The sequence below is a fragment of the Heterocephalus glaber genome, unplaced genomic scaffold, assembly GCF_053883595.1.
Source record: "Heterocephalus glaber isolate CG9 unplaced genomic scaffold, H.glaber_assembly_v1.0 deba00001606, whole genome shotgun sequence".
Taxonomy (NCBI): domain Eukaryota; kingdom Metazoa; phylum Chordata; class Mammalia; order Rodentia; family Bathyergidae; genus Heterocephalus; species Heterocephalus glaber.
Genome location: NW_028258377.1, coordinates 25765133 through 25783874, shown reverse-complemented (window position 1 = coordinate 25783874; position 18742 = coordinate 25765133). Strand labels below are relative to the sequence as shown.

Sequence of the window (18742 nt, the reverse complement as noted above, 5' to 3'; positions counted from 1 at the left end):
TCTTACCTCCTTCATCCCTTAATATTCATTCTTCGATATTCAGGGGGACATGAATTCAGCACATCTAACAGGTTGAGAGTTATTTTCCCCTGTCACATTTTATTGTGAAGTTTTTCATTTTGATGAATATTAATTTTTAGAAGTTGTAGTTTTGATTTCTCTGTTATATCTAAGAAATATTTACTTTTAGGTCATGAAGAAAGTATTCCCATATATTTTTTCCTATGCTTGCTTAATATTTTAGCTTTTACATCTTGACAATGCTAATTTTAAAGACATGTATTTAAATGCAAACACCAAAAAATGTTCTTCATAATTTATAGACCCTCTGAATGCCTCAGAGAGGTTGCCATGTGCTGTATATTCTAAATGGGTAGAATACCAAGACTTACAAGATTTTTTTTTAGCTCAATTTGAATGGCAACTTTTGTTGTTTTTTTAAATTGGTACAGAGCCATAATCTAGAGCAATAATTCAACGCTTAGCTGAGCACATTCATCATCATTCAAATTGTTAAAAATGGGAAAAAAAAAATGAGTAACTACATTTGACTCAGAGTGATTTTGTTCCTCAGGCTCCGTGGTGCATCTACAAGTCCTTAATGCCTAGCTAAATTTAGGACCATTCCACCTACCAGTTTTTCAGTCAGGGGGCTGAACTGTGTTAAAGGAAAAGGTCTTTGGACTTTTCTACCCGTGATTTTTTTTTTCTTCCTGTACTGGGGCTTGAATTCAGAGATCACTGAGTTAAGTCAGTCCCCAGCCCTTTTAATTTTGAGAGTGGGTCTCATTAAATTGTACAGGCTTTTCTTCAACTTGAGATACTTCTGCCTCAGGCCTCTGGAATAGCTAGATTTCAGCTTCAAGCCAAGTGAATTTTTTTTTTTTTTTTGGTACCGGGGATCGAACTCAGGACCTTGTGCTTGTGAGGCAGGCGGGGGAACCACTGAGCTAAATCCCCCGCCCAAGCCAAGTGAATCTGAAAGCACTGGGTGGGGGAAGGGATTGGATAATTTTAGTAAACACATTTTATTATAATAAGATATGATTGAATAAAACATTCAGAACAGGAAACAATTGCATGGACTGTATGCTTTCCAATTGTTAGCTTATTCTTTCTGCAAGAGAAATTCAGTTAATTCTTGACAGGAAGTTGTAGCTTAATAGTTGATTCAACTATATGGTTTTGTAAGAATCCTTGCTTGATTGGAAATTAAACATGAAACTTTTCATTGGGTATTTTCGAAACTACCACAGGGAATCAGCTGCCAGTTTACTGCACTGTGGAAAAGTGCAAGAGATTCCGGGATTGGAATCAAAATGCTAATTTAAAAGGTCAAGCTGAGCGTCTCCTCCCGTTTTGGCGTGCCTGAGCTCGGTGCGGGAGGAGCAGACAAAAGACCCGACCAGAGACGGTAGACGTTGGGACTCTTCCATTCTGTTTTCCCGAAATAATTCTAGTCATGCCTGAAATGCCAGAGGACATGGAACAGGTAAGAGCTACTGGTTCAAGAAAAGAAGCATTCGGAGTAAGAATTCCTTTGAAAGCATTCCAGCAGGCGCCTGGTAATAAAGCAGAATGGATATGTAAAGAAAATGCTAGAAACGGGCGGCATTCATTGACTTAAAACATAATCTTAGGATCCCGAAGAATAAACCAACTTGAGTTACTGACCCAGGAGTCGACTAAAATGCAAAACAGAACAGCCGTTTCATTTACCAAACTAATGAAGGGTCTCTGCATGTCGGGATTTTTATTGATTGTCGTGTGTTCCAGCTTTTGTCTTTGTGTGAGTTGAATCTGCTAACCTAACTTTTAGTACCAGGCTGCTCCCTTGGCTACCAGGTGAAGTTGATAACATCTGTGAAAAAGATGGCGTTTAATTAATATGGGCTCTTATCCTCATTAAAGAAAATGATTAAAACCGTACTCGAGCATATGCCGTAGAACTTTTTACCTACAAGTATCAAATCAGATTCTTAAATGGTAGGGAAGCAAACTTTTGTTCCTTCTTCAGTGCTGCTTTGAGAATCAAAATGCTAGTTGCTTATTTAAGTCCTTGAATCTTCCTGTTGAAAGCAATTTTTAATTCCTGCATTTTAAGTGAGGAGGGTGAGAAGTTTTGAGATCTGCTCCCAGCTCCTCCGTTTTCTTTGTTGTCTCCACTTCGTACTTGCTTTGTGCTCTGGCAGTTCCTTCAGGAGTCCCCCAAGGAATGCTAAATTTTATGAACTTATAACAGCCAGGATTCTTTTTTTAAAAAATCACAAAAAAGACCACAGGCTGCCTTCTGTTGTAAAGAAACCTTTATGTTTACATGAATAAGGAAATAAGCTATTTGGGGGCTGGGGGAAGAAGGAAAGTCAGGAGTCTTTGACATTAAAAGACCTTTTTAAAAGGTTGCTTCGTCTTTAGCATCAAAATAAACCAACAAGGATTATGGAAACAGGCCTGAGGAAATTCCACACCGAGGTCACGTTTGTGGCCAACTTTTAAATCTCCTATTAGTGTTTGAGGGGGCCACTCGGGCTGTTGGGTGAAAAGTGGGCGACTCCTACACGGTTTGTGCAGGGCTTTTTTTTTTTTTTAAACTGGGTAAACTTCCCCAGGTTGGCTGGCGGGGACGCTTCTTGAACTTTTGAACTGTAGGGAATTCAGGAAGCGGTACACGGCATCGTCACCTTCGGTTATCGATTTACTTTTGAGAAGCGAGGCAGGTGGTGGAGCGCCCAGCCTCGCGCGCTCCCTGCGCTCCTGGGTGGGTTTGCTTTGCTTCCTGAGGCTTGGGTCGAGCCCTCAGCCGGGGCTTCTCATCGAGTGGTCCTGACGCCTGTTAAATTCACCAAAAAGCAAGGTCTGGGACTCTCCTACCACAGTTGTCATTCGGTGAAAATTTGACAATCTGCATTTTCAACAGATATCCAGCTAATTATCTTTCCTTTCCCCTACACTTTTTAATTAGTTGAAAGTAGTTTCACATTTTTAGAATTTCACAATTACTGTTTTTAGGGTCCCAGAAAAACAAATAGTTCCTGATGTGTTGATGACTCAGATGGCAGCACTTCTATTTTTATTCATTGTCTCTAAGTCTTTCAAAACCGACACCTAAATTCTCTAGATAAAGTCCACCTGTTTTCCTTCTTTCTCTCATCATCCATCACTTCAAAAGTATTTTATTCTACTTTATACTTTACATGCTCAGTTGTTTTTTATGCATTGGGCACAGTCTGCAAACTTGAAATTGTAGGCTATTGAATTCAGTCCTTCCCCAGTTAAAAAAAACCCACACTCCCAATCAAAATTGTAGTCTTTGCTTGCCTTGAGGGCCTTTGTTGTGTGTACCACTTTAAGACTTGGCGCGTGGGCCGGGAGCGTCCTGAGCGCGCCCGCCCCAGTCTAGGGCGTCGGCGAAGCGTGGCCACTGAGCAGGCGCGGCGCTAGCGGCGGAAGCCGGAAGCGGCGAGCGAGGGTCGTCCTGGGCCTGGGGGAGGCGGGCCTCGGGCTTCGACGCTGCGCTCTGTGGCCGTTTTCGCCCGGAGGAAGTGCGGTCGGAGCCGTGCTGGCGGCGTGAAGACGGCAGGCATGGTGGGGCGGGAGAAAGAACTGTCCATCCACTTTGTCCCGGGGTGCTGCCGACTGGTAGAGGTGAGGGAGTCTGCCAAGGTCCCTCGTGGGAAGCAGGGGCGCCGAGGGGTCCGAGCCCCGTTTGCAGGCGCGGCTGGTTTTGCGGACGCCGCCCTCCCGGTGCGAGCCTCGGGGCCGGAGCCGCCTGCCGCAGAGCCGGGGGGTGGCGCCGCCGTTTGTTTACCACGGCGCCCAGCGCGGGGCCGGGAGCTCGCACTGTAGGCGACATTGCTTTATTCTTTCTGAGTTCTCTGTTTTCTTCTCGCAGACGGAGGGGGAGGGTGAAGTTTCACTTTTGATTATTTCTTTATTTCGTCTTTTGTTCGTAGTTTTGAGAAAGAAGCGAAGGTAGTTTTTCAGAAATGACAGCGTAGGAAATGACTAACTTACTCAACTCTTAATTTGTACGAGGCAGATTTTGTTTTGCACGTAAGATGTTGTTTAGTTGTAGCAGCTCTGAGATTCTGTTGCTGTTCCCTTCTAGAGATGAGAAAACTGAGGCACAGAGGGTAAGACTTTGGCCCAAGTTTGTGCTCAGTAAGCGAAGCAGGGTTTCAAATACAGGTCTGTTTGGCCGCCTAGGTCTTTGAAGCACTGTAGTTAGCATGATGAGGTCCATCCCTGGTGTCTCCCACCCTCCCTTCCCAGTCCCCTAGCATTCACTGGTCCCCAGAAATTACCAATATGTCTTATAACACAGGAGATGGCAGTTTTTATTAATGGCAAAAATTGCATGCTTTCAAAATATAGTATGTTTACAGTTGGTAGAATAAATGCGCTGTTTATATATATGCATACGTGTATATGTGTGTGTGCGCGCTCTGAAAGCTTAATCTACTTTCGCAGTAGAAATTCAGTAAAGAAATGGAAATGGCTTTGCATATTTTTCTTTGTTCAAGATGGTACAATTGAGAGCTTGGCACATATTTGTTGCTGTCTCAAAACCTCTTAAAACTCACTACTGAGAACGAGAACTGTCTTACCGTTGATGTTAGATAAACACCTGTAGTGGTTCCTGTTAAGAACGAGGTCTGTGTGGTACAGTAGAGTAGGAGTTAGGCCATTTCTGCCTCCTTAGTATTGAGATCTTTCCAGGAATCTTTATAGTGTTTATCCCTTGTAAATTCTTTTCTTCCCTCTCTACTAGACTTGGCATATTTTTTCTTCCTTACATTCAAGTCACTTAGAGCTGTTTTCTTGCCAAAATTCGAAGAAATTATTTTGCTAGCTGAAGTTGTTGGTTTTTTTGGAACCGGGGATCGAACTCGGGTCATTGCGCTTGCGTAGCAGGCGGCGAAACCACTGAGCTAAATTCCCGGCCCCTGAAGTTCTTATTTTTGTTAATCAGCTGGTTTAGAGCCAGATGTTGCAGGAGAGCCCATGTAAAATTTCTTTAAGCCTTTTAAGTGTGTTGAAATTGGTTAAATCAAGAAGTAATGTTTTAGGAATTTATTTTTACACTGAAATTCTCTATCAGCCCTTTTATGGTAGGTTTTTGAGATGCTAAAGGTATCAGATTTTGGTGCCCTTTAAACAAGCATATCTGACTAAGTAAAAGCTAAAAAAAAAAAAGTCTTTTGTTATTGTATACATAAAGCTTTTGATGGCCCAGAATTAGGTGACTATAACAACCCTTGAAATAAAAAAGCCAAAGATGGTAAAATGTAATGAAATTTTTCTTTTTTCAATATTGTTTTTTTTTTGAGACAGAGTTTCACTTTGTAGTTCACACTAGCCCTGAAGTCACAATGTAGCCTACCTAGGCTGGCCTGGCAATCCTCCTGCCTCAGCCTCCTGAGTGCTGGGATGATAGGCATGCACCACCATGCTGGGCTCTTATTTAAGAATATAGAAGGGAATATAATGTTACCTATCTTGGGAAGAGGGAGATTTTTGAAACTGCCTTGGATATAGAGATTTAAATTGTTTCTTAAAGCATAGTTCTTTTCTAACTTCTTTATACAAGGAATTTTTCTTTGTCACAATAACAAGATTGACCATTTTAAAATATTTTTCCTTAGCCTTTGTGTTTAATCCCTCTTAACTATAGGCACATATGGTAAATTTAGAATTAACTCAGGAAAAAGTACCGTTTGGTCAAACTTAGAAAACATATTGTACTCTGTTGTACGGAACAAATTAATTTCTTTTATGTAAATTCCTCTGAAATTCTGAGTAATTCTGACCCCCATCCAAATGTAATAAATCATTGACATTTGGAAGAAATAAAAACTAAAAATGTCAACTTACACTGTAATCATATTAGGAGATATAACCCAAAAGCTTAATCAGACTATAAAATAAGCTTAAAACTTGTACTTTTTTTTTTTTCTTTTTTTTTTGAGACAGTCTCTGTAGTCCAGGTTGGCCTTGAACTCTCTATGTAGTCCAGGCTGGCCTCGAACCCCTGTGGATCCTCCTGCCTCATGCTCCTAAGTGCTGGGATTACAGGCATGTGCCACCACACACCACACCATACCAAAAAACTTGTACTTTTTTTTTGGTACTGGGGATCGAACTCGGGACCTTGCACTTCAGAGGCAGGTGGCAGAACCACTGAGCTAAATCCCCAGCCCACTTGTACATTTTTATAAACTGAAGAACAACATTCTTGTTTATTACTCCGTAGGACATCATCAATACAAAAATAAAGCCTTATTGATATGAAATCTAAATTGGTAATTATCTTAAGTATCATCTTGCATTCTTGGAATTACTGAAACTTAAACTGTGGTTGTAGTTTTGATTAAGCTTTGGTCTGACTTTAGAATTGACTTGGAGATATGTGGCATGAATCAGAAAACTTAGATTTGAGGTATGTATTGAACAATGGTGACTCATTTCTGTAAAAGAATTACTTTCAAGTAAATTAAGTTTTACTCTTCACCTTTAGGAGGAAGTGAACGTCCCCAGTAGGCGGGTTCTGGTTACTGGTGCGACTGGGCTTCTTGGTAGAGCTGTGTACAAAGAATTTCAGCAGAACAACTGGCATGCCACTGGTTGTGGTTTTAGAAGAGCAAGGCCAAAATTTGAACAGGTTAATCTGCTGGATTCTGAAGCAGTTCATCACATCATTCATGATTTTCAGGTATGCTTTCATTTATTTATTTTAATGTATGCATGAATTATGTTAAAAATTGGATGATATAAAAAAAGTACCTGTTCCCAAAGAAGTTACTATACCTTAAAGTTCTAACATATTCAGCGGAAACAGTATGTAATACACTTGTTTTAGATTTGCAAGATGTAAGTACTTCTTAAAAGGTTAGCATGTGACATTGGTTGACAAAGACAGTAATATGAAGCATTCTGAAAAATCTTTGGTTTATGGATTGGGCATAGTGGTGCACACCTGTAATAATCCCAGCACTCAGAAGGCAGATCACTGCAAGTCTGAGCCCAGCCTGTTATGTAGTGAGTTCGAGGCCAGCCTGAACTACATAGCAAGACTCTTGTCTCAGAAAGACCAAACCAAACAACAAAACTTTGGATTATGGAGTGTTTGCTACGTAACACATTCAAGGCAACTTTTTATTCTTTTAATTTTGGGACTGGGCTTGAACTTGTAATGCTCCTGCCTCAGCCTCCCAGAGTGCTGGGATTACAGATGTCTACCACCACACTCTGCTATTTCTCATATTAATTACAATATGACAACTCTGTTCTGTCCAGATTGGGAAATGAAACTTCTTTTGAACAGAAATAGTCCCCCCTCCCTCTAATTTTGTGTAGGAATTACTGAATTGCTCTTTCATTTTCAGGACTTACATATGTATTTTCAAGAACTTTGAACCTTGATGGGGAAAGCAAGCATGACAGAACTATACTAAAAATTATAGCTATGCACAGTGGTACATGCCTGCAATCCCAGCTGCTTGGGAGGCTGATGCAGAATTGCAAGTTCAAGGCCAGTTTAGGCAACTTTGCAACACCGTGTCTCAACTAAATAGAGCTAGGGGATGTCACCACACATAAGGCTCTGGGTTCAGTCCTTGATACTGGGGGGAGGTGGGTATTTTTAGTTGAAGGAATGTCGATTTAAGAAACATTTTTCTCTGACTTCATTTACTCTAGGAAAGCTGTAGTTCCTCTGTTTTATTCCATTTTGGGTTAAAAATACATCATGGTTTACCTTCCAGCCTCATGTCATAGTACATTGTGCAGCAGAGAGAAGACCAGATGTTGTGGAGAATCAGCCAGATGCTGCTTCTCAGCTTAATGTGGATGCTTCTGGGAATTTAGCAAAGGAAGCAGGTAATAGTGACTTTATAAAATGTTCATGAAATATTAAATAATCACTGAGTTTTTGAAGACAAAAGTTTTATAGGTGACTTATAAGGGATTTGTTCATGCAGAACAAAGTTTTCTAAAGTCCACTAAAGAATAATGTCATGTGAAAATCTGATAGACTTAATTTATTTATTTTTTGTTAGCTGCAGTTGGAGCATTTCTCATCTACATTAGCTCAGATTATGTGTTTGACGGAACAAATCCACCTTATAGGGAGGAAGACATACCAGCTCCCCTAAATTTGTATGGCAAAACAAAATTGGAAGGAGAAAAGGCTGTCCTGGAGAATAATTTAGGTAAGACCCTTTTTTTAGCCTCTGATTATTTTTGAGGGCTGGTTTTTGGTTATATGTTTTTAATTGAAAAAGACAAGGAATATAAATAGAAATCAGAAAACATAGTTAATAAAAAGGAAAAGTAAGGATTTTTAAGGTCCCAAAGGATAACTGCTTAATGAATTCTCGATTTTTTCCATCTATAGTGTATATATACACATCTTTATATATAGAAAACAAATCCTAAAGTGCTAAGTTTTATAATCTACTTTCAAAAAATAATGCAATTTCTTTTAGATTGAAGTATTCTGCTAGGTTGAGGTATTCTCTTATGTTTGGTTTTTCATTTTTCCTATATTTGTTTTGCATATAAGTGTATCCCTGAAAAACAAATTTTAAAAGAAATTTAAAACTATAAGAATGAAATTATAGGGCCAGGGATTTAGCTCAGTGGGTCCGCTGCCTGCCCCGCAAGCACAAGGACCAGAGTTCAATCCCAGGTACCAAAAAAACCAAACCAAAACAAAAAAGAATGAAAGTATAACAAATTACAACAATTTTTGAAATAGATTTTAAGAAAAAGAATGGAAACCCTCTTAAGTACTGTCTCGAGGTAAGCATGAAATGTGGTTTTGTATGGAAAATGTCAAGGTGCCAGCACGTGTTAAGGGCCTTTTTGCTGCTGGTCCTCTCACATGACAGTAAAACAAGAGAGCAAGAAGGATGAGCTCCCTCCATCAAACTGTTTTATAAAACAGCACTAATCCATCTAAGAAGGCGGAGCCCCTACAACCTAAACATCTTTCAAGAGGATCCACCTCCCAATACTGTTGGATTGGCGGTTAATTTTCCAGCATGGATGTGTGGAAGAGACACAGCATCCAAACTATAGCAATATTTTAATGTTTACTTATCTAATAAAAGAAAATGTTTACTTGCAATTTAAAATGCCAGTTAAGTGCAAGGTCCTGAGTTCCATCCCTGGTACCAGAAAAAAAAAAAGCCAGTTATCTAAAGACTATTACAACTCCTAAGCAACGAGTAATACTGAATCTAAATACCTCAAAATTCCTTCATCATTGGTTCTAAGACAATGTAAACCAGAAGGTAAAATACCATATGGTTTTTTTTACATGAGAAACTTGAACTATAAATAAAGAGTAAAATAAAGTCAGACTTTTTGGAAATGGAAAAAGGGGATTGGGGAAGAGAGAAAAAGAAGGTGGTAGGGAGGGGGAAAGGATGGCAGATGATCAAGATACACTATATGTACCAATTCCTCCAAAAATGTAATACGTAAAAAAATAAACCAATGTAAAAAAGTACAGGGTATAAACACACATGCTTCACGTATATTCAGCACTTGTTAAAGTTTTGGCATTTTTTAATTTATTATTTTATTGGTACATTTTAGGTATACAGTATAATGACATTCATCATTGGGAATTTGTACCTTTACATAATCTCTCCTGGTTCTTTATTTTTTTCCCCATTCCCCTGCCCTCCCTTCAACCCCCTCCATCCCTCCCTATTTACAAAGACTTTGTTTCCATTTTTTTTCATTTTATCATATTAATTCTACTGCTATTTTTTTTTTCTTTTTCTGGTACCAGGGATCGAAACATATTAAATCCATAAATTTTATTTTTTTTGGTACTGGGGATTGAACTTGGAACCTTGTGCTTTCGAGGCAGGCGGCGGAACCACCTAGCTAAATCCCTGGCCTGGCATGTTTGTTTTTTATGTATACTTTTGTCAAACCTTTTGAATATAATCAGAAAATACTTCAACAATGTCACAATGTAGTTATGACACAGGAAATTTAACACTAACATAGCATTGTAATCAAATACATAGTCTATATGGGAATTTTTCAGTTGTCCCCAACATGCTTTTTATTGCTTTTATTAGGATTATTCATTGCATCTAGTTGCCATGATAGGTTTTATTTTTAATAATTATATTAATGTAGGGATTGCAAATAAAAGTATCCCAAATGATAGAACATATTTAAAAATACTCAGTGTCGTATTTATTAATTTGGCATCATAGGTGAACTGTGCTATTTTGGCATATTTTTATTAAAAGGCAGGGTTTATACTTTGATACTGTTCCATACACCATCAAAACTTAGGAAGGAACCAGTCAGCTTTAAAATTGTGCATGTATCTATCTCTAGGAGCTGCTGTTTTGAGAATTCCTGTTCTGTATGGGGAGGTTGAAAAGCTTGAAGAAAGTGCTGTAACTGTTATGTTTGATAAAGTGCAGTTCAGCAACAAGTCAGCAAACATGGACCACTGGCAGCAGAGGTTTCCCACTCATGTCAAAGATGTAGCCACTGTGTGTCGACAGCTGGCAGAGAAGAGAATGCTGGTAAGAAAGACTCTTTCGAAGGGAAGGGTCTTAATTTCCGTTGTAGTAAAGCCCCACTGTCTTTTCTGTGCCTGAATTTTCATATCTAAACTTGGAGTGTTTCAGAGGGAAAGTTGAAGATACTTTCATAAAACTAGGAGACCAAAAATAGTTTCGAGAGTAGACTGTATTCATGAGGAATGAAAATATAGGCTCTTCTGTTTGCATTTGTTTCCTACATTCTACAGGCTTCAAGGTTTGTTTTATTGCGAGGTAAAGAAACCTTGTATGTGCTCTCTAGGCAACAAATTCATCAGCTAAGATCTTTTTTTTTTTTTTTTTTGGTACTGGGGATTGAACTCGGGTCCTTGCGCTTGCAAGGCAGGCCGCGGAACCACTGAGCTAAATCCCTGGCCCAGCTAATATCTTTTAAGATTTGTTTTTCAGATTAAGTTATACATAGTGCCAAACAAGAATCTCAGTAGGAATTTGTCAGTTTAGCCAGTTAAGAATATGAGGTGTGATAAAATATGGTGAACATTTAAGTTTCATTTCAGTAAATGACATTGTCATTGGTTCCCCTTTAAAATACTCCTTGATTCTGAACACTTGCTCCATTGTTATTGTCACTTTCTGAAGTAGTTCTTAAGTCCTCTTTCATGGATGTATTTAGTTCAGCTGCCTGGCTGCCTTGATGTCCTGAATAGATTCAAAACTTGCATGTTTTGTGGTTATTTTGATTTTCGGGAAGAAGTCCCACTGTGCCAGATTCAGTGAATTGGTGGATTGAGGACACTAACGTTTTTACAAGCCTGTCTTTCTGTTGGATGGCACTGAATTTGTGATTAGACCTTGTAAAGACACTCAAGAAAGAGGATTTCCAGAACTGCTTCAGAAAATGGCAAGAATGATGGGATAAGTGTGTTCAAAGTAAGGGAGGAAGTATTTTGAGAAGGATTAATGGCAATGTATCTTTTACTGTAATTAAAAAAATTAGCCACTGTACATTTTGACCGCCCCGTAGTTTTTTTAAAAAGATATTTCAGTAGGAGTTAATTTTAAACATTTCAGAAAGTAGGCACTGATCTAGTCTATAAGACTAGGCACTGATTTAGAGTATTAATAAAATGATCAAAGTTTTTTTTTTTTTTTTGGTACTGGGGATCGAACTCAGGACCTTGCACTTGCCAGGCAGGCACTGTGCAGCTGGGAGATCCTCAGCTCCCCATAGTTAATACATCTTAATACATGAAAATTTGCTTTTTTTTGGGTACCAGCATTCGAACTCAGGACGTTGTGCTTGTCAGGCAGACATGGTACCACTGAGCTAAATCCCTAGCCCCAAAATTTGCTTATTATACCTTTAGCTTATTTTGAAAAATGGTTTTGGTTTTAGTTTAGGATAATTTGAAATACTCATTGAATTGGAATGTTTCCATAAAAATCTTTAATCATTTTTAGGATTCCCACTAATTAAATAAAATTGGATCCTCTTACATTTTTGCTTTAAACATTTTTGTAAGGCTAAATTCTAGGTACTGCTTTTTATGTTCGGCTGGGAATATTTTTAGGAATTTTATATTTTTTGTGGAGAGCCTTCCAAAATAGGACAGTTGTTTTATAGTTCTTTGACCTTTTAGACTAGCTTTATTGTCAAACCTATCATCCCACCGAACTCAAACATTTGAAACTATTGGATTTTTTTGTGTCCTTGTTCGTAGGATCCATCAATTAAGGGAACATTCCACTGGTCTGGCAATGAGCAGATGACTAAGTATGAAATGGCATGTGCGATCGCAGATGCTTTCAACCTCCCCAGCAGTCACTTAAGACCTGTAAGTTCATGGCATTTGAAACTTGGCTTCTTGAAAGTCCAGATTCCTCTCTTAAGTGTATATTATTGATAATATTTTTTGGATGTTGGGTATATTGGATAACATCTCTTCTCAGCACTAATCAGTGTGAATTTTGCTTGTAAACTTTCTAAACTGTTGGTCTCTAGAGAAGTCTATAAATACTGAAGTTTATAGAAAATATACTGTCTTGATGGTGGAAGACATTTTTCAGGGATGTTCAAATAAGGGCAAAATGAAATAAAGAATATAAATCCTCAAGATATGACTTTTTGTTCACTTGTCTTTTTTGTTTTTATTTTTCTTTAAAGATTACTGACAGCCCTGTCATAGGAGCACAACGTCCAAGAAATGCTCAGCTTGACTGCTCCAAATTGGAGACCTTGGGCATTGGCCAGCGAACACCATTTCGAATTGGAATTAAAGAATCACTCTGGCCTTTCCTCATTGACAAGAGATGGAGACAAACGGTTTTTCATTAGCACATGTTTATTTGTGGTTTTTTGTTTTAATGAAAAGTATGGTATGTGGCACTTTTTAAAGAAAAAAAAGGAAATAGTTTTGTATGAGCATTCTTCAGTTGTGACTCAGTTTTTCAGGTAAATGATGCTCTTGCACTAGTGAAGGTATATAAAGAAACTTAAAGGGCATTGATGCCTTGTTTGCATTAATGATTTTTGTCTTTATCATTTTGTTCTGGCTTAATTTGCGGTTTGAATAAAATTAAGGTTCTTAAATATCTGAGAGCCAGGATGAAACAGATCTGCTGTAAACTTATTTTGGATGAAATGCATTGTTCACTCCTATAACTTTCATATTTTCAGGGGGTTTTTTTTGCAGCTGTTGACTGTTGTATGTTGATTGTTTTCAAGTGTGTGAAATTGTATAAAAATCATTGGTGTTATTTGCTTGAGCTCAGATCAAATGTTTGAAGAAAGAAACTTTATTTTTGCAACTTAAGTACAATTTTTATGCTTGAGATACTTCAACATGTTATGTATAGTGGAACTTCTGAAGCCTGTTGCCTCCTGCTTTTGTAGCAGTGTATGGTAAGCACTTGAGAGTGTGTATGTGTCTTTTTTTAATATAAATATATAACTGTCCTTTTCACTCCATGTTGCTAAGTGATATTTCATATTTGGTGATACTAATAATAATGGCCCTTGTAAGTCTTGACTGCTCATGAATAATAAATACATACTGTTGGCATGTAATGCTTGGTTTTCTTGTATTTAGTTATCCTTTTAAATGGAAGGACCAGCTGTCCAATTGTTCTTTTTTGGTGCACTGAATTATTTTTCCTTTTTTTTTTGTACTGGGCATCAAACCCAAGGGTGATTTACCACTGTGCTGTGTCCCCAGCCTTTTTTTTTTTTTTTTTTAAAGTTTCAAGACAGTCTAAGTTGGACTCAGAGTTTGCAATCTTCATGCTGTCTTAGCCTCTCCAGTAGCTGAGATTACAGGTGTGTGCCACCACACTTGGCTTGTTTCATTAATTAAAAAAAAAATAATTCTTGTAACATCTAATGCATAGGAAAAAGTGGTTAATAATGAAGACAGATGAGGCACCACTTGGAATCTAGAATAATATTGTATCTACTTGTACCAACTGATTATCTAAAAATATAATCTTGTTATACATTTACATAGAATGTTCCTTCTGAAGAACGTAGAGTATCTATACTATGTAATTTCAGATGACTCCAGTCTTTTGAGGGGTGGCAGTGGTGCCTTTATTGGCCAGGTGGCTATTTGAGGGTGGATGAAGTGGGAAGAGTGGGTGGCCCCGATCAGTGCCAGGCTGGCCATGCTTCGGGCTTGAGGTGATAGAGAACTCACCCAGGTAGTGGCTGATCTTCTCAGGCTTGATCTGGATGTGGCTGAAGGTTTTGGCGTCGTAGACACTATGCTGCCCACCATCTCAGGCAGGAAGATCCTGTCCGGAAGGTGTGTCTTCCCCTCTGGCTTCTCCAGGAGCGCGTGTGCTGCTTCTGCCGCAGGCCGCGGTGTAGCCACCACCGCTACCAAGCACTGTAGACCTGCATCAGCTGTTTGTAGGATACGTCCAGTAGCTGGTAGGTAAACTTCCGGAGAGTTAGCTGCTGCTTCCGCTCCACTTCGCCCTGCACGACCGCGGGTCTGTGGTGCGTGAGAGCCCGAGACCCACATTGGGCCGACGGAAACCCACAGGGACACACTACCCCAAGGCCGTCTCGGGGAGGGTCCTGTGACCTGGGCAACGGGGTCTCAGCCCGGACAGTTAGGTCACAGGTCCAATAGGCCTTCGCTGCCCTAAGTGGTCTGGAGAACCCCCGGGCTGGCCCTTGGGCCCACCAGCGGCGCCAGAGGGTGGAAGTGGACTACCACAACTGGGCCTGACCCGGGCCCTCACCGGAGGCAGAAGCTCTGGTGGCGCAGGAGAGGCCTGCCGGCACGGCACGGCACGGCACGACACGGCACGGCACGGCACGGCACACGGCACGGCACACGGCACGGCACGCAGCACGCCACGCAGCACGCCAGGTGAGCTTAGTTGTGATACATTCAGGTCCTAATAGATCAGGTAGAGTGGCTCGCACGATTTGGCATCTTTTATTTAGGGTCCTGTGCAGGTACTTTGCCTTCACTTTTTAAATGCTTTCCCTCAGTATGCTTTTATTCTCTCACTGGACTCAGTATTTGTTTCTGATTTGCTAATTTACTGAGGAGTAGAGTGGATCAGATTTGTGTAATTTGTTTAAAGTAACACTTTTGGAATTAACCAGGAAATACTTTTATTGAATTACCTTGGACCCATGAAGTAGAATTTTGAAAATTGAGACTTGCTAATCTTTTAAAAAATGTTTCCTGAAGGGCCGGGGATTTAGCTCAGTGGTTTCGCCGCCTGCTGCGCAAGCGCAGGGACCTGAGTTTGATCCCCGGTACCAAAAAAAAAAAAAAAATTTCCTGAGTGCTTCTAAGGTAGGCAGCATGGCAGTTGGGTTTGACGCCCACTGAATTAAAGCATGCTGGGTTTCACTTGCTACAATCCATGTAGTACAATGTTGAACAGTTTCAGAAAGTAAAACCTCTTTTTCTCATTTTTTTCTTTTTTTTGGTACCAGGGATCGAACTCACAACCTTGTACTTGCAGTGCCACTGAGCTAAATCCCTGGCCCTCTTTTTTTTTTTTTTCTTCTCATTCTTTTGTTACCACCTCTTTTCCACCTTTGCGAGAAACCAATGTTGATCAGTTCCTTGCATATATTTCTAGAGGTACAGCGGTACCTAGGTTCACAAATTTAATTCTTTCCACAATTTTGGTTGCAAACCAAATTGGATGAGAACTGAATCAAATTCCCCATAAGGTCAACTTTGAACCTAAACATTGAATTGGATTTGGTTCTCATCCAATTCAGTTTGCAACCAGAATCGTGGAAAGAATTAAGGAGGATCGTGAGTTCAAGGCCAGGCTGGGCCACATATACTGAGTTACATTTAAGGCCCTTTCTGGAAAACCAGCCAAACAAAAACTTGAATTTATGTGCATGTAATTGGTAATTGGACACATTCAAATTTAAATATGCACTTATGAATGATTTATATCAAAAGATAGCCATGAAATTAGCCTTACCTACAATTGTTTTGCTTTCTGTAGCATTCATTTTGATTCTGATTTATAACATGTATACATATTATATATTACTGGACAGCTCCAATTTTTTTCCTAGTTAAAATAAAAAAATGTTGCTGTTGAAATACAAGTTTGGTTATAAAGGCTTCAGAATGTTTTAATGTGAGGTGCTAAAACTTATCCAGGCTAGTTAAGCACTTTGGCATGTTGAAGGGCTGGCTATCATTTTTCTTACATTAACCCCCCGCCCCCCCCAACACCTTTCTGTGCTTACTCCATCTTAGGCCTTCTGCAGGTTGAGAAAGTGATGGTTCTGGCCTTCAGAAATGTTCTTCCATAGTTAGAATTTACCCAGAAATTAGAGGGTTAGTATAAATGAGGGAAAAAAATACAGGCTTTGTGAAATGACACCAGGATTTATCTAGTTGGATAGCCTGTCTCTGAGCAGCATGGGGGATTATCATTCATAATGACATTGCAAAAGCTCTTAATTTCTTCTGATGACCCATTGCGGATCCATCATCCATGATCCACATAAATCTGCCAAACTTTAACAGTCTCTGGCTACAGATGAGTTTATCAGGTCCAGGTTATTTATTTTATTTAAAATCTTGAAGAGTTTTAATAAGATGTGAATTGTGGTGAATAGATTGATCTTATCTCTATCTTAGATTTTTAAACTGTTTTTAGTTGGGAAAAGAATCACATTAAAAAAACCTAAAACATAAATATAAATCAAAGAATACTCAAGTACCTATCATTCAGGTTAAGAAATAGAAATAGCACTTTACTATATTTTACCCCTATTGTGCCTATATTAGGGTTTCCTAGAAAAAGAAACAAAAAGGTGATGTGTGTGTGTGTAAGTAAAGATTCTTATTATAAAGAACTGGCTCATGCAATTATGGAAGCTGACAAGTCTCAAATCTATATGGTGGACCAGCAGCCTAGATAGAGACCCATGGGTGTGATGTTGCAGATGCATCCGAAGGCAGTCTGCTGGAGCAGGCCAGCCTTTATTTACTTAGGCCTTTGTGTGATTAGATGAGGCCCACCCACATTATGGAAGGCAAACTGCTTTACTCAAAGTCCACTGCTGTAAATGTAAATACTCAAAACACCCTCACAGAAGCACCCAGAATAAATTCAGCCAAATACTTGGGCACCCATTTGCCCAGGCAAGTGGTCAGATAAAACACGTTAACCATTATGGTGTCAAATTTCTTTCCAGAAGTAACCATTTCCACCCCTCCCCCAATTTTTACTTTTGAAAAAATTGTGGTAAAATATACATAACCATTACCATCTTAACCATTTTGAAATGCGTATTTCAATAGGGTTAACTGCCTTCGCACCAGTTAAACAATCAATTGCCAGAACTCTTAATATTGCAAAAGTGCAATTCATTAACAAGTACTCTCCCTTACTCTTCTCCCATTCCCCTCACAACTTCCATTCTTCTGTCTCAATGAATTTCCTCTAGATACTTCATCTAAGTGGGATCATTCAGTATTTAACTTTGTATGACTGATGTAGTTCACTTAGCATAAAAAGTCCTCAAAATCGGGCTGGGGATTTAGCTCAGTGGTGCCACTTTGTGCCTCATCAGTGTAAGGTCCCAAGTTCGTTTCCCGGTACCAAAAAAAAAGTCTTCAAGATCTTTCTGCGTTGCAGCATATGTCATGATTTCTTAACATTTTATTTTATTATTTGTGTTGCTTTTCTGAACCATGGAGTGCTGAACTACCTCCCCAGGCCGTTCGTTCATTCATTCATTCATTCATTCAGAGACAAGGTCTTGCTAAGTTGCCCAGGTTGGCCTTGAATTTGAGATTCTTCTGCCTCAAGGCTCCCAACTAGCTGGGATTACAGGTGTGTGCCACTGCACCCAGCTTTAACTTTTTAATACGGAATAATAATCTGTGTGTCACATTTTGTTTATCAGTCTGTTAGTGAACATTTGGGTTGCTTATACCTCTTTGCTGTTGCGAATAATGCTGGAATGAACATGGATGGCAAATATTTCTTTGAGACTTGCCTTCTAGTTCTCTCATTTTTTTTTTTTGTAGCAGGGATCGAACTCGGGTCCTTGCGCTTGCGCAGCAGGTGGCGAAACCACTGAGCTAATCCCTGGCTCTCCCTTCTAGTTCTTTTGGTAAACACTTGACATAAAGTTTTTGGATCTTATAATAATTCTGTTTCTGATTTTTTGTGCAACTATCATATTCCATAGTGGCTGCACCATTTTACTTCCTCACTGGAGGTCACACAGGTTCCGGTTTCTCCCATTCTCATCAGCTATTCTAATGGATATAAGGTGGCATCCTGACTTTTGTATTAGTATCTTCACAGTTATTTACAATCCATAATGTGTCTCCAACTGTAATTATTTAGATTTGAAAAACAGGTACAAGCACATACCTAGCCAGAGACAGAAGGGGCAGTATTTCCACTGCTAAGAGACAATGCTGAAGAGATTAACTGGCTTCAGCTTTCCTGACACTTTACTGAGTTACTTGGGGCTCACTGGGCAAGGACATGAATGAGCCTTGGGAAAATTGGACCTGCAGGATAGTGTTTTGTGAAGGGACTGTGTGGTCAGTAAGAATGTCGTAAGGGGAGCTGTATTGCTGTGTATTTTCTGCTTTGGAGTTAATTGCTATGTATCTCTGGCTTTCAGGCAAAATAAGTCTCCTCATCTATTCTAGGATTCTTGGCATGGAGAATAGAGCCAG

General features: G+C 39.4%; 1 protein-coding gene and 1 pseudogene across 6 annotated transcripts; one reads left to right on the top strand and one right to left on the bottom strand.

Moving 5' to 3' along the window:
- Positions 1 to 1296: 1296 nt before the first annotated feature.
- On the top strand, positions 1297 to 13603 carry Mat2b (methionine adenosyltransferase 2 non-catalytic beta subunit). Of its 6 annotated transcripts, none has more exons than XM_087194862.1 (7): positions 1297 to 1492; positions 6518 to 6712; positions 7764 to 7878; positions 8058 to 8210; positions 10369 to 10562; positions 12263 to 12376; positions 12706 to 13603. In XM_087194862.1, the coding sequence occupies exons 1-7, from the start codon at positions 1463 to 1465 to the stop codon at positions 12874 to 12876; spliced, it is 972 nt and encodes a 323-aa protein (XP_087050988.1). In that variant the 5' UTR covers positions 1297 to 1462; the 3' UTR covers positions 12877 to 13603. The 6 variants fall into 6 exon arrangements, with proteins under 6 accessions (XP_087050988.1, XP_087050992.1, XP_087050990.1 ...); XM_087194861.1 differs by lacking the exon at positions 1297 to 1492 and adding an exon at positions 3421 to 3645; XM_087194866.1 differs by lacking the exon at positions 8058 to 8210.
- A 294-nt stretch (positions 13604 to 13897) lies between these two features.
- LOC101723515 (small ribosomal subunit protein uS19 pseudogene) lies at positions 13898 to 14749 on the bottom strand (annotated as a pseudogene).
- Positions 14750 to 18742: the final 3993 nt, after the last annotated feature.